Source organism: Lygodium microphyllum, chromosome 21, assembly GCF_053477565.2.
Source record: "Lygodium microphyllum isolate KBCC chromosome 21, Lygodium_microphyllum_v1.1.10, whole genome shotgun sequence".
In the NCBI taxonomy this organism is placed as follows: domain Eukaryota; kingdom Viridiplantae; phylum Streptophyta; class Polypodiopsida; order Schizaeales; family Lygodiaceae; genus Lygodium; species Lygodium microphyllum.
The window spans coordinates 113,244,085-113,259,955 of NC_141155.1; the positions used below are offsets into that span (position 1 = coordinate 113,244,085).

Genomic DNA, 15,871 nt, shown 5'->3' on the forward strand with positions numbered 1-15,871 from the left:
TTAAAGAAGTTTTATGTTTATCATTTAAATGTTTTATGACCAACCATCCCCTCTTACATTTTCTATGCCAATTTTGAGGTCAAAAGGAGTTTGTAATATGTTAAATAAACATAAAAAATGTAGTTCCATATGTTGTTGAAACAACTTATTACTATGTACCTTAGGTATGGCCATATCCACATAATACTAAAGGTGTATTGGCCCAAGGAATTTTACTTGCGATAAATGCATGAGCTTATGCATTTGGGGTTCGAGGGTTGTGAGTTCAACATCTTAAATACATAACTTGGGAACATGCCTTCTCTTCTTTTTTTTGGGGGGGGGGGGGGGGAGGCGATAAACTTTCATCTTTTACACATTGCATATGTTGTTGAAACAACTTATTACTATGTACCCTAGGTATGGCCATATCCACATGATACTAAAGGTGTATTGGCCCAAGAGGTGTGAAATCATCATCTTAAATACATAACTTGGGGGTATACCTTCTCTTTTAGAAGGGGGAATTCATATTTCATCTTTTACACATTTTTCCTACATAACCAAGACAATATAAATAATATATGATATACGCGATATATATAAATTATGAGCTTTAGGCTAGGTTTGTGTTGCTTTGAAATGAAATACATGTGTAGGCCCACATATACACAAGCATGTGCACATAGATAAATATATACTTCTTGAACTTATGCCACCTATCCATACATGCAAGACTTGAGATTAGTAGAATGCATTGTGCATTAAGACATGCACCCACATAATAATACCCAAACTTATGATTTTGAACCAGCAGTATGTATCACCCTCATCATCTTTAACATCATGCAATGTTGAATAAGTACATACCCTATACCTTTCATAATGAATTATAAATATATACATAGTAATTAGAGGTTTATGTTTTTTAACAACCATAGGGTATGCTATAAAAGTTGAATTGTTGTTCGAGTTATGGAAATCATACATAGACCACATTCTCCTTTGGGATGTGATACACGCTCCAAAATTTCCTACTTGAAAACTAAGAATTTGAACAACATTCTTGATTTAATTTTAGATGCATCCTTAAATCATATTTAAAAAACATTAAAATATGTTTGTACATTTATAGAGAAGTATTTTGAGCTTTAGTGCAAATCACTAAGAGAACAACGGTGCTTCAAAGTAAGCTGGCATATAGCGCCAACTACAACGCAAAGCACCAAGAGGAGACTAGGTCCGGAGGGCTTAGTATCATTTATACAAATACATTTGAAGAACCATGGCGGTCTCTACTTTCATATGAGGAACTATAATATAATAATAAGACTTGGGGGAAAGACGAGAACTTGACGTACTTTGCAGGTTGCAAGATACTATCAAAAAGCTTGCAATGAATAGTTAATGGTATAAGGTGAAATGGGTAGTTTCATTTTCTGAGGAAAGTTAGATATTAAGAAGTTAGCACGGTTAAAGTGGCTACGGTTTACCAACGTATCTGGGAGTTCCTGATGCACAGCATAAAAACCGGCAAGTCGTGAGTCACACTCGGTATTGTAAACGAGTCGTGACTCAGTATTGCAAGCGGATGGAATCAACTGGTCAGAAGAGCAACGAGTTGGTTGGCACGTGGGCTTTAGGGGAGGAGATGTCGATGACCGGTCCGCACTTCGGGGAGGAAGGAGTGTTGTTATCCATCTTGCTGCTGCGGAAGAGGGCCTTCTTCTTCGACCAACCATCGTCGACCTCCTTGGCGCTGAGGCTCGGGTAATCCAGGTAGCCCTTCACCTGGTCGTGGGTGTAGAAGGTGGTGCGGTCGTAGCGGTTGAGCTTGGACTCCAGGGCGAAGCGGAGGGGGAGGTCGGGATTGGAGATGAAGAGGCGGCCGAAGGAGATAAGGTGGGCGGCGCCCGACGCTATGGCAGCCATGCCGGACTCGCGGGTGTAGCCGCCGCTGGACATGAGCAGCCCCGCGCGAAACGCGGTGGCGAAGGGGAGGGCGGTGTCGGGGATGTCCTCCCGGACCCCTTGGCTGGTGAAGCGGGGCTCCGTCAGGTGGAGGTAGGCCAGGCCGCCCCCGCAGTGCCTATTATTGTACTTAGAATTGAGCTGGGAGATGAGGTAGAGCCCCAGGGCGTGCGGGTCTGAGTCGGTGGCCCCGAGATGGTCCACGATTGGGGACAGCCTGATGGCCGTGCGCTCCTGCCCCACCTCCTCGGCTATGGCGCCCAGCACCTCCAGCGCGAACCTGCACCGGTTCTCGATGGAGCCCCCGTAGTCGTCTGTGCGGTCGTTGATGCCGTCCTTGAGGAACTGATCTACCAGGTAGCCGTGGGCTGCGTGCAACTCTACCCCATCGAACCCTGCAGCGGTAGCATACGTCCAACCACACACACACATATATATTGAGTTATAAGTAGGACGACGATGATGGTCGTGTGCGTGTGTGTGCGGCTTGTGCCCATGAACACACGCACGCTGTACGCACCTGCTCTGCGTGCATTCCTGGCCGCCTGGCGGAACTGCTCCACCACCCTCGGTATCTCTTGGGTTTCAAGAGCGCGTGGCTGAGAGTACTCTGCAGTGGCCCCATCTGGAAGCTTGATGGACCATTTCTCAGGTACCCGTTGGGAAGTAGACGACACGGGCGCACATCCATCGGGCTGGTAATCTGCTGAATTAAGGATCATTAGTTCTGTTCGTTTATTTTGCTCGAACAAGCCACTGATCAGCAATCTAAAGCCTATGATCAAGTTCAGTTCCTTTTTCAAAGGTTGACAGCTTGTGTGTAGAGACAAAAGGTTATATTGTATACGGAGGCAAAGAAAAGGGGGCTTGTACATACATGTATGCGATGCTCGGCCTACATGCCATAGCTGGCAAAAGATAATGCCCCCTTTATCATGCACAGCCTTGACGACCCTCTTCCATGCCTCTACTTGATCCTCTGCCCAGATGCCCGGAGAATGGGGGAACCTGACGCCATACGCACAAACAAACCTTAAGAGTTTATGCTCCACAGCATTAATAAAGCTTGAATTTATGCTACGGATCACACCTAATTAAGACAGGAATCAGGACTGTGGAAGGTATCACTAGGACTTTTATTGTATATAGCAATAACTCATATATGTATGGGACTGTCTAAGACAATGCATCGGCACGCTGGTTCCATTAACAAGCTCAGGCTAATATGCTGCAGGCTAGAACTTGTATCGATGAGAAACTCACCCGATGCCCTCTTGGGACACTGCCACTGCTTCGGTTATTAAAAGGCCACCTTGTGTAGTTCTCTGGGAGTAGTACTGAATGTGGGCTTCTTGAGGGACATAGTTGATAGCACGGCAGCGAGTGACAGGTGCTAGCACAACCCTGATCAGGGCAATGAAACAGGGTGATCAGAAACCCCATGTAGTGTCACCCCGCACCCACGCACACACATTTTTTGCGGAACCAAAGCTCGTTAGCTCATTGAATCTATAGACTTCATGGCAACTTACGCACAACTTCACAGGCCCAAATGCTCTTATTCTACCTGTGGGAGAGGGAGAATTTGCCAAGCTTTATGGGAGCCAAGAGGTTGCTAAAGATGCCATCCTCTTTGTTACAGGTGAGAATTCGTTTGTGCATGCTCCTCTCTAAGGATACGAAGGGGTGCTTCTGACGGGATGCAGGGATCTCAATCTAGAACCTGATTCAGGGGAGTCCTTTGAGTTAGAGTGAGAGATTATTTTTTGGAATACAGCGATGACTCACGAGAGTGTTTTGTGTGTGTGTGTGTGTGTGTGTGGTGTCAAGGTGTCGGATGCCTTATATAGGTGCTCGGGAAGTATGCTGGAGTTCACAACCCTCCTCCGGTTTTGGCCCAACAGCTCCTCCTACCCCCCCGGCCGTCATAATTTCTTCACCCATGCGGTCAAAACTTTATGGCCTCCCTTTGTGAGGTCAGTTCAAACCTACCATATCCCTGGACCCTGCCGCCATGGCCTCTCCCCTCGGGCTTCCTTAGGAAAAATGGTATGAGTACCTTTGCTTGCACGCACATCGTCATTGTCCACAAGGTTCTACTTCTACCTTGCTATGACTTTCATTGGCCTTAGCATCGAAACATTTACTTTAGCATCTTCATTGATGGGGCTCTTGGAGGGCTTGTAATGCAAATGCTTTAGCATCTCATCCCAACGAAGCGAACATGCAAATGTATTCGATTGGAACGACTAGGACAACACATGTGACAAGGATCACAATTACCGCACCCAACAGCACCCTCCCACTCATAATCAATAAATCTAGTGAATCGAGAGCTTTTGTTTTCTTATGTAGCATAAAGTAATCCATGTGACAATGTCTTTCAATAATGGTAACAACAACAAAGGCCTTTATTTTCCTATTTATTTCCACTCTTAATACAACCAAAAGTAGTTAAAGCACCCAAGATCCAAAAGTCCTTTTAGGTTGCTCTATTGACCTAGAACAACCCTCTTTTTCTTGCCACAACTTTGGATCATGTAAGGCTAGATGAATGCAGATGAAAAGGCATTCACCTAATCAAAAGAACATACCTTGCCAATTTAGCTTTTTAAGTGAAAATGTGGGCCATGTCATAAACTTTTGAGAAAGAATGTAAAAATCATATTTTTGAAAGGGTTTGTACTACCTCGTTGTCTATAAAGCTTTTTTGTTCATAACAAGAACTAGCCATGTCAATGGTAGTTAATCTATTGAGTTGTTTTTTTTTTTTTTGGAAAAAGTGAAACACATAAGTGCACTTGGAAACAAGTCATTTGACTTTTAAAGTTCAAGGAGACACCTTTGTCTTTCAAGATGTGGAGGTTATAAAGAAAGCGCAAAAGGATTTCCATTTTTGAATGATGCCAAAAGAAAACTTGTCTATCATGATCATGTGATAGTCAAAATGCCTTTAAAATGGACAATTTAGCCTAGCAAGCCTATATCCACTTTTATCAAGAGCTTTGACCAATCTCTCTTCAAAATGCCTTTAAAATGGACAATTTAGCCTAGCAAGCCTATATCCACTTTTATCAAGAGCTTTGACCAATCTCTCTCTCTCTCTCTCTCTCTCTCTCTCTCTCTCTCTCTCTCTCTCTCTCTCTCTCTCCACACACACACACACACACACACAAAATGTGACTCCATTGTACACAAAATGTGAAGTAACCTAGGTCATTTCCATTAAGTCCTTATGACACTATACGAATGCTAGCTCAATCACTATTTGCAAGAAGTTCACCTTATGGGAGTTCTTAAGGCCATACGAGCATGATGGGGTCAAATAAATCATTCCTACTCTTAGTTTTCTTTAAGCTTTGGTAGAAAATGCACATACACTTTTTGAATGTTATGTAAATGGATTGATCATATAAAATCCCATTAATGATCTTCATGTTTACGGCACATTGATGACTTTAGTGGACCTTTAGCATATTTATTAGCCTAGAAAAGGCACCATTTGGTCAATATTTATGGAATTAAACGGTTTGGCAAAGCATATATGGAAAAAAATATGCATGAAATGCCTAAAACAACCTTTTAAAGTAAGAACATTGTCCAATGTCCTTCCCATGTTTTAGTACACTTATTTTGCCAATATATTCAAAGAACTTGGTCATACTCATAAATCTCTCCTTATGTTTTGGCTCACCTAAACTTAGGATAAATTTAAATATAAATTTCCCTATAAGTAGTTGCTTATATGATGCTCAACAACTAAGAAACTTTAGGAAGGAATCAATTCTTTAGCTGATTTTATCATAACTATACCATGTGAGTGAATATGACTAAGACTTGGTCATGACCTTCTTCAACTTATGGGAATCATATCAAGTATTGAACCACAAAAAAGTCATAGATAACCACTTAGGTCTAGGATATCTTTCTTTTTTTGTGTAACCTAGAATGCCATGATCTAACAAAACAAGGAATGGTTGTGAAGTCCATCCGCATGATTGTCAACCATTTATTTACCATCGAAGAAAAAGGTGAGAGTGTTTTGAGAACAATGTTGTAAACGGTTGAAAATTGGATAATATGGGGACCAATGAGGATAATTATAATGCAACAAATTTTATGGTCCACAAAGTCTAATGTAGTTGGACTAAGGTGTAGTTATCTAGTGATTCCCATTGTCTTCCACCAGTGGCTCTTTAAAAGCAAAGGAAGGTGATGCTATATCAAAATATTTGCTATAAGTTGGTCCTCTAGCCATTCATTATGCTTGAATTACTACAAAGGGTGCTTAAACCTTATGCTATGTTTAAATTGTTAGCTTTGGATATATCATGGGTTGGGCATCTATTTCGTGCATTTAGAAAAGGCAAAGTGCAACAGGGTGGCCATTCTCAACATTTGGGTGGCACATTTATGTTGCTTGATTGGCACATCTATTACCTCCTCATGTTGGCCAACTTAACTCTAAGTGGCACTCTAGTTGCCTATTCACACTCCTACTCCATTCTTTGTATCTCACATCACTACATCCTTATCGAGATAGAGACGGTATACTACCATTCGTTACCTTGGTGTGCTAATATATTGTACATCTATTGTTGCTCTTTATGGATTCCATTGCCCATTCATTTTGAGTTATTATCTTCGTCTTTATGGATTTCATTGCCAATTCATTCTATTTTTTTACTTCATCTTTTTGGGTTAGTGTTTACAACTTGTCTTTTCACACTTCTATTCATCTGCACATTCTCACGTGCTAGCAAGCCAATTCTAATGTTGTTTAGCATTGCTTACCAATTGCTACAAGTCTATGATTCATGGATTTTATAGATTGGCATTTTTTCTAATTGCTACAAGTCTCTTTGTCATTGTGTGTTGATTGCTATAGGTTTGTAATTTGTGGATTTTACTAGTACTATAGTTGTTCTACCATGTGTTCTCACCTCTACCCATCCATTTGACAACTAGGCGACCTACGTCTCAGCCAGGTAGTGCATTTTGTAGATACAAAACCTAGTTTCTTATTGCAATAAGTGTGGTGACCATGTGTTTTTTATGTCGACTAGTTGTTTAGTTGAGCTACTATTGTGAGGGATGCTGCTATTATTGCAAACCATTCTTTACCCTCTTGGACGTTGCATTTTGTGCTACACTTACTCTTGAGTGTGGCAAACTTGGGTTTTTGTTGATGTAGTCATTCTCACACTTGTGTTTTTCTTTTTCACTTTAAGGGAGGAGGTTCTTGTGTGTTGTTTGTTGGGATCCATCATTACAGTTAGTTCACTATCGTGCCCTTTTGTGTACTTTCTTGATTGCTTACATGTGATTGAACTTATGTCGTGAACTCTTGATTGATTTAGCTATTGAACTCACAAGTGCCCCATGTATCCCTCTTGAACCCTTTCTCCTTTCTATCTTCATTTACTCCTACGACGTCTCTATGTACTAATATTGATGACAAGCTCAAAGAGGTGGACTACCATAGTTGGAGTGCTATTATTAAGGTGTAGCTTGTGCTCAATTGGGACCCAAATGATGATGTGACATACTCAGCTCTTCTCCAATACATCTCAAAGGAAGTTCTACTAGTGGTAGCCTCCTATTGGATATATTCGAATGTGGGGACAAAGCTTCAAGAGGTGTTCAGGTTATCATCACCCATCATGTGATCTGTCACTCACTATGATCAGTTTCCAACTATCGAGTTCAATTTGACAAGCTATAAATTTTAGTCTTTTCATCTTCGAGTGAGGACCATGAAAACTCCACTCAATGGCTGCGGATCATAGTCTCATCGTTCATGGAGGCTATTCCCACCACCTTAGACAAGTTTCAAAAATTGAGCATCCATGTGTGGAATTCATGAGGATGTGGGACTGGGAGTTGGCGTGGGAATACTCTCCAAAGCCGGTTTTTGCCGAGAATTGTGCCGGTCAGGATGCTCACAAAAGGGATGGCACTTTTTGCCGGTCAAGATGCTCATTACTAGATGGTAGACTTAAACGGTTGGAAGTTGGGAGGGGCTGGCTGCAATGTTTGACGCGTGGTCACGAAAGGAAGGCAAGCGCCGACGGACACGAGCCTCGCCACGCAAGCAGAGACCCACAGTCCACTCCGGATCTCGCCAGACGCGACAGCCAGCCCAGCCCACAGCTGGAACGCAGCACAGCGCTCGCTCGCGGAACTTGTAAGTCCCTTTCTTCCGTCTCACGCACAGCTGGAGACTGGAGTCCCCCTCATTTTACAGCTCAGAGCTCCTTCTCGGATCGTCGGCCACGCCTCAGCAGCAGTCATCATAACCTTCCTGTCCGTAGGAAAAGGCTTGCCGTTGTTGTGACCGCTGCACGTCATGCTTGCAGGATGCATGTACATTTGAATCAAGATTTGCTCATCTCAACCCGGGATGTGTATGTGCCGTCATGAATCATGGTACCATCAGGTTGTTGAGCTAATAATGTGTCACGAAGGGTAGAGCACAGAGAGTCTGGCCTACATCTTATTACAAGCCTATGATAGGCCTTTAACACTATATGTCACATAGCATGGCTCTAACACGAGAGGGACACAAAGTACTTGTCTATAATAAGACGAGGACGGAACGTATTGTACTAATGTTGTGTAAACATAGAAGAATTAGGGTAAGTGCTATGCCATGGACTAACCCACCCCCAACAGCCTTAATAAGTAAACTTTCAATTATGGAAGAACAGGTGTAATGTGACTCATGAAGTTGTCTTGACTTGCAAGGCTTCAAGAAAGACTTGGCATGAGTTCCCTCATTCAATGAACTCCAAATGAGCATTGTTTAATGAGGCATTATGTAGGAAGCATAAATTCGTTAGCGACATTCATAAACCATCTTTGCACAAACCTCCTCTGTGTCTCGACTCTTACACACACACACACACACACACACTCTCTCTCTCTCTCTCTCTCTCTCTCTCTCTCAAAGTGTGTGAGTGTGCATGCACATGCACACATAAGCATCCACATGCAAATGGGTATGTGTGTGAACTTATAATAGCCCTAACATCAAAGCATACTAGGGGCTCCATGTCTAGTCTTCTCTCGATGCTTTGCACCAAACTTTGAAGCACCACAATTGTTCTCTTGGTGATTTGCACTGAAGCTCAAAGCACTTCTCTCCAAATGTAGCAACATATTTAAATATTTTTAAATATGGTTTTAAGGTGCATGTAAAATTAAACTAAGAATGGATGTTCGTTATAATCCTCACACAACCACTGGCTTATTTTGTTGCACCTACTTACAGATGGCATAGTTATAAGCTAATCGATTAGTACAGTCAATTATGCATTGTTTGACTTAGTAAGCCACTTTCATTTATGGTGTATCTAATCTATACTTTGTGTACATTGTATTGTGTGTGAAAGTAGAACTATGTGCAAATTCATTAGTTCAATGAATTGGCATGCATACATAAAGTAGCCAAAATGATGTTTAAAATGTCAATGTGTAAATGAAGTGCAACAATTTTCATAATTTATTAGTCATGTGTTTGAGTTAACACTTACTAACAACAATTGATTTTTTTTTGGCATCCATTAATTATGTGAACTACTTGAATGTTTCAATGTTATGAAATATGTATTGACCATTTTGCTCACATTAATCTCAACACTTTAGCACATAAGCTAAGTTAATTACACATAATGGAAAGCAACACATGACACATTAGCCATAGGTATGAACTGCTAATGCATCCAATTTATGCACTAAAGATACTTTTCCTTAGGAGAGTTGTTGAAAAAAATTCTATCATAGTAATATCCTTAAAGGTTTCTAGCTTTTGTTAGAAATGCTCAACTTCTTTTTCTTTTTGTTAGGATTGCCAAGGCTAGTGTGGATAAAGATAGAGAGATAAAATGTGTATTAGATTCTCTCTCTCTCTCTCTCTCTCTCTCTCTCTACTTAGGGAGAGCATATGAAATGGTAGCTAAGGGCATAAGATAGAAATAGTTGTGGAACATATGTGCATATAGTAGAGGAAGAGAGAAATTTGGAGGTTACAATAATAGACTATGGTAAAGATTGTCAGTGAACTATACTGAGAACAGGGTAAAAGGGTCTTATGACAATAACCAAGTAGTTTTTCTCTAGAGATCACAATATCTTACATATATTATATATAACATAGATAAGATATTATTTGTGAAATATGTAATATATATAAATATTTACACAATAGGTACACAATATATTAAAAATATTTATAAATATAATATATAAAATTTGTATTATAATATCTCTATATATATACATACACATTATAATATATATAAATAATAATAATAATCACATATATACATGTATATAGTATACATATATAATAATATGTTAAATACACATAATATAAATCAACATCTATAAATATAGTGAGTTGAATTTCATTACATTAATTAATACATCCATACCTAGATCCTTCTCACGCTTTGTGCCAGTATTTGAGCGTGTGTCCATCTCTCTCTTCACACATGCTCAAAAACCTTAACATTTTTTAACGAAGGGTAATCTCCCTCTCTCTCTCTCTCTCTCTCTCTCTCTCTCTCTCTCTCTCTCTCCACTTGCTCTCTCATTCTTTGTCTAAATTCTTCTTTTTTTCCCCTATCTCTCTCATTTTTTCTCTCTTCTTTTTCTCCTCACCCATCTCTCTACATTTACATTAATAATATCATGTTATATTAATTTGTATTATTATTAACATGTTGTGTAATATGTATCCCCTTTTTGTATCCTTTGTCATTGCAATGAGCATGTGGTTTACACTGCTTGGCACTTATATATATATATATATATATATATATATATATATATCTTCATAAGCCCTAAATATGAATGGGTTTGATGACTTGCAAGGTTCTTTGTGTAAGGACCTTTCCAACACTACTTTATTGCATCTTTGATATCTTCTTCTCTACCTTGGGTACCTTAACTCCCCTTCCAAAAACCCTACTTCTCCTCGCTCTCACAACCCTTAAGTCTTAATATTCCTTTGGTCATGCTAGTTTGACACCCAATAATCACCACCTATATCAATATATATATATAGTAAATGTATTTAAATAAATCAATAATAATAATTATATTTTAAATGTTAATTAAATATATGTCATAGTTATTTAATATAACGAGCGTAAATGGTTGGTTGCATGGTGATAAGCCCGTGCCTATTCCTCTGCCTTGCCCACTATGGGTGTCTCAATGCGACAAGCCACCCATTCCCTCGCCTCACCCACCATGGGCATCTCGACTTCCCCCACCTCACTCACCATGGGTGTCTCGACAATCACGAGACTGACGAATCCATGTCTCAATGGCTTATTCCCGTGCCATGGAATGACAAAGATATTTGACATACATTGCATTCAGATTGCATGACGATTGATCATCAAGTTAACAGGCATACACAAAAGGATCCTACACGCACCTCCTGCATGGCAGTGATGTGGATATCTTAGTGCCTTCCCAACCCTTCTTCTTATACTTCATTAGGAAGTCTCCCTCTATGTGACTGTCTACGGGATTTAAATTGCAACGGACATGCAAGCATGCATGTGGGCCCCGAAAAGGATTTGCAGGGGGCTCCATGTGCACCACGTGCCCCTTGCAAAACCTTTTATTAATATATAGTATATATTAAATAATTAGAAATTTCTACACATTGATATACAAAGTAACTCCTGGTCATGTTTCCTTGTAAGCTCTAGTGGTAAAAGTAAAATTTGAGTATGGCGGAGCATTAAGGGTTATCCTCTTTGTGAGAAAGTGGGAGTGAGGTAATAACACCTCACAATGATAGGGTTTTCTTTGTCAAGCTATGCTAAAAAGTATATTGAGACTAGTTAGACCCTACCCCTAGTAAGTGCTAGGAGGAAACTAAGAGAGTGTTCTTGAGAGTTTTAGGTTCTTTTCATAGAGTAGATAAGAGAACTTGACATTGATTTACATGAAACTGAGATGTAGAAAAAATAAGAAAATGGGTATAATTTGGGTCCTTTTCTCAAAATAGATCTCTCTCCATTAATGTGAGAAGGTCCAATGGAGTGTTTTTCATGATATTTAACATCACACATTTTATAAAGTGACGTTCTTTGGATTGTGATGGTATATTGAGAATAGTGTGAACATCCAAAAAACATTTTTCCTTCTAAATGCATAATCTTATTTGCAATGGTTAGTAAATTCTCATGGTTTGTAACATTTGAACAAAAATAAGAAACCATGCATGTACTTGTGCAAAATGTTGTATGCACGAGAATGTTGGATCCAAAGGAAATTGGTGTAAAAGAGTGAGCTAGGAGAGAGAGAATACGAGTGTAGATAAGAGAGAAAGTCTAAACAAGGAGAAAGAAAGACAGAAAAGGAGTGAGAGAAGTTAAGAAAGATGAGAGAGAGAGAGAGAGAGAGAGAGAGAGAGAGAGAGAGAGAGAGAGAGAGAGAGAGAGAGAGAGAGAGAGAGAGAGAGAGAGAGAGAGAGAGAGAGAGAGAGGATGTAAGATAAAGAGGCTTTTGTATTAACTTATGGTGAAAAATAAAAGTCCCTTACGCCTTACATATACCAAAACTAATTTCGAGCCTCTTACATTTTATCTCTACCCAAATGTTTTTATCCACAAAAACAAAATTGGGACTTATTGCAATGTATGGGATAGAAGCAAAAGAGAGTACTACTTTGTTTCAACCATTATAAGGTATGAATCAGTGAATAATTTAAGAACTTTGAATGAATAAAGGAGCTATGATTAGGTATACTTCATAAACATCAATGAGAAATTAGAAAATCCAAAACTTTATCATAAATCTTCAGCCAAATGAGAGCTGCAAATATGGAACATCATATTGTCTACTATAGGACCCTACATAGTAAATCTGAAATAACTTTTGAAAGGAAGCTCCCATTGAGACATGCTATATATCAAAAGGAAGCTCTTTTTGAATGCTTTCAATGTATATATGTTGGTGTTTGCTATCCATAGTATAAAATTAAATCTACTTTTAGATAGAAAGCTGGCTAGAGTCTATCTAAGAAGCTGGAACCAAGCCATAAATGACTAGTCTTCAGCCACCAAGATTACTTCCTTGAGGTAAAGGGACTCCTCTACAATTGGAACTAGTCTCCAAAAAGGTTATTCCAATGGTGATTATCACCATTTGATTGAATATTTTTTTATTGTTCTTGAACTAAGCTTTTTGTCTCACTAGCCAATAAACTCCTCAAGCACATATTGAAATGCCCTCCTCATCCATGGGTGGAAGCTCTTCTACATAATCCATGGTAGATTCAATAAAGGGCTTCAATTGACTCACATGGAATACATTCTGAATACTAGTAGATGAGGCAAGTTCCAACAACTAATATTCCAAGTAACTCACTCTCTTCAAAATTCTATAGGGTTCCTAAAATTGGTGAGCCAATTTGGTGTTGAAACCATATTTAAGAGTGGTATAAAAAGACTTGGGCACTTTCAAAAGCACTAAATCCCCTTCTTGGGACTCTAGGTTCCTCCTTTTTTCATTAATATAAAACTTCATTTGTTATTGGGATTTCTTTAGATTCACTTTATATTGTTGAAGGAGAGCTTGCATATGCTCTAATTCTTCCTTGCTTTGAGGGTTTATCATGTCATTAAAAATAACAGTGGGAAGGGGTACCTTGTACCCATACAAAGCCTGAAAAGGTACATATGTGCCAAATAATATTGTAATGATTTGTTGTAGATGAGTATATCATCAAATAACACCAATGCAAAAAGAGAAAAGGGTGCAACATCTTGTTCATGAGACCTCACTAGAAAACTATAAAGTCCATGATGCGTCCTAAAAGTGATCGTAATTTCATCACCTACCTCATAAGGCTTGTTGTCCTCTTGCTTATGGTCTATTTTTTATTTTTTTTCTAGCCTAAAATTACATTGTTTCCTTGAAGTGTTTAAAGATAGATACATAGGTATTTTGGGCATGCTAAATGGCATATTATTTGCTCCATAACTAGTCCTTGACTGGCCTTGTCTCAAAGTATTTCTTTGCTATACTCAAATGATAACTACAAAGGAGTCTCTCTCCTATATTTCCACAAATACCTTTTAGGTAACTCAATGGATCTAAACAAACTTCCAAGGGATTGTGCCATCACATCAACTAAAGGAATGGGATCTATACCATACATATATTTGTGAAGTTTGGCATCATCACTATGACAAACTCCACATACATGATAAGGTTCAAAATTTTGATTTATATATTCTCTCACAGAAAGTCCCCTCTGCTCTAGGTCATACCAACATCTAGCAAGCTTTTCTTTTTCCACAGGGGAAACAAAGACCTACACTATGAGTGTCTTAAAATCTTCCCAAGTGTCCATATGATGGTTTTCATTGTTCATGTATCACCACCAAATGTGGATAAAGCTCTCTAAATGTCTGATGGCAAAGTGGATCTTTTGATCATTAGCCCTAGAAATATATCAAAGTAATATTCCAATTTGGAAAGCCACTCTTTAAGGTCTGATGGAGAATATGATTGGCCATTATACTTGGATAGTGTGATCTTATCCTTCAATTCTCTATCACCATAATTTGGCTATCCACCATGGAGCTGATCATTATGCATACCACCAAAGTAACCATTATTAGAGTAGTTCTTGACAAAAGAAGGTTGAGATTTAACAACTGGAATGGGTAATCTAGTGGCAAAGAAACCACCTCCATTTGCATTGCCCAAACCTCCACTTGTATTGTCCAAATGGTCATTGCCCTTATGCGAAGCCTCACCTATCTCATAAGAGGTATGGAAAAACTTTCGTAGGATGCTCGCAAGATCAACAATAGGATTTGCATTCGAAAATGGACTTGTCACTTTATCTACAATGATGTGTGTCTCTTTTGCTTCTCCTTTCCATTCATTTGGTATTCCATCCATTTTTCAAATTAAGCAGCAAGTTTGTCAATAGAGGATTGAGTTTGATGTGCATGCTCCTTCTCTTTCTCTTTCTCTTGCCTCTCTTTCTCCTTCTCTTATGTGTGGCAGTCCATCTATCTTGTAATTTGAGGAGTGAGCTTATTAAGAGAGGACCGAGTTTGATTCCCAATCTTTTTCATAGCATCTAGTAATTCATTGTGCTTAATTGAATGTCTTGTTTCATGTTGACATAAGGTGTTGTTTCATGTACTATAGGCTTCCATTTCATATGAATCCTCTTCCAAATCATCACCATGAGTATCTCCAATATTAGGGTCCCTAGAATCTCTAATTTGTTGCTGTAGATCCTCATTAGCCTTGCATTTATCCTTGTTCCCTACCATTTTTAGAGTGTAATCCAACTAGACCTATTGTCACTATTTTGACTATAACTTTTGATGGAAACTCTGATTGATCTATTTTTTGATTCAAATCAAGTTGAGAATTTTCTCTTTGAGATGAGTAAAAAAAATCAATAGTCAATTTTGGAAACAATTTATACATAAGTGTACAACAAGTTGTAAATGTATTGATTTGAGGTCTAAAACCACCTAATAACCCTATGCGAGGCCTCTAACCTTGTAACAACCACTATACTTGCGTACACCAAAAATACTCTTGCAATTCCTATATTCTAGCTTAATAGACCCAAAAATATCCTACCAAAGCTAGAAAACTCCTGTAAAAGGCTCCAAACACCTTATTTGAATTTGTAAACCCTATAATACCTCATTTTAACCTAATAATTGTGTGATCCCTGCTCAAATGGCTATAAATGTTGAATTACCTTATGGAAACTAATATAAGGCTCAATCTTCAATAAAGTACTTCATCTCTAACACTTCTCATCATTGTACCTGTGTGAGGGAAGGGGTAAAACGGGATCCCTACATGGGCTCCAAGACTTGGGGGGTAATCCATACAAGCAATGGGCTTCATAAAA

The 15,871-nt window shown here is 39.1% G+C and overlaps 1 protein-coding gene across 1 annotated transcript; it reads right to left on the reverse strand.

Moving 5' to 3' along the window:
- Window positions 1–1,067: 1,067 nt before the first annotated feature.
- Window positions 1,068–3,761, reverse strand: LOC148018445 (artemisinic aldehyde Delta(11(13)) reductase-like). Its single transcript, XM_087661946.1, has 5 exons — window positions 3,518–3,761; window positions 3,214–3,354; window positions 2,828–2,958; window positions 2,471–2,653; window positions 1,068–2,345 (listed from the first exon to the last, which is right to left on the reverse strand). Exons 1-5 carry the CDS (start codon window positions 3,610–3,612, stop codon window positions 1,585–1,587), a joined length of 1,311 nt encoding a protein of 436 aa, XP_087518072.1. The 5' UTR covers window positions 3,613–3,761; the 3' UTR covers window positions 1,068–1,584.
- Window positions 3,762–15,871: the final 12,110 nt, after the last annotated feature.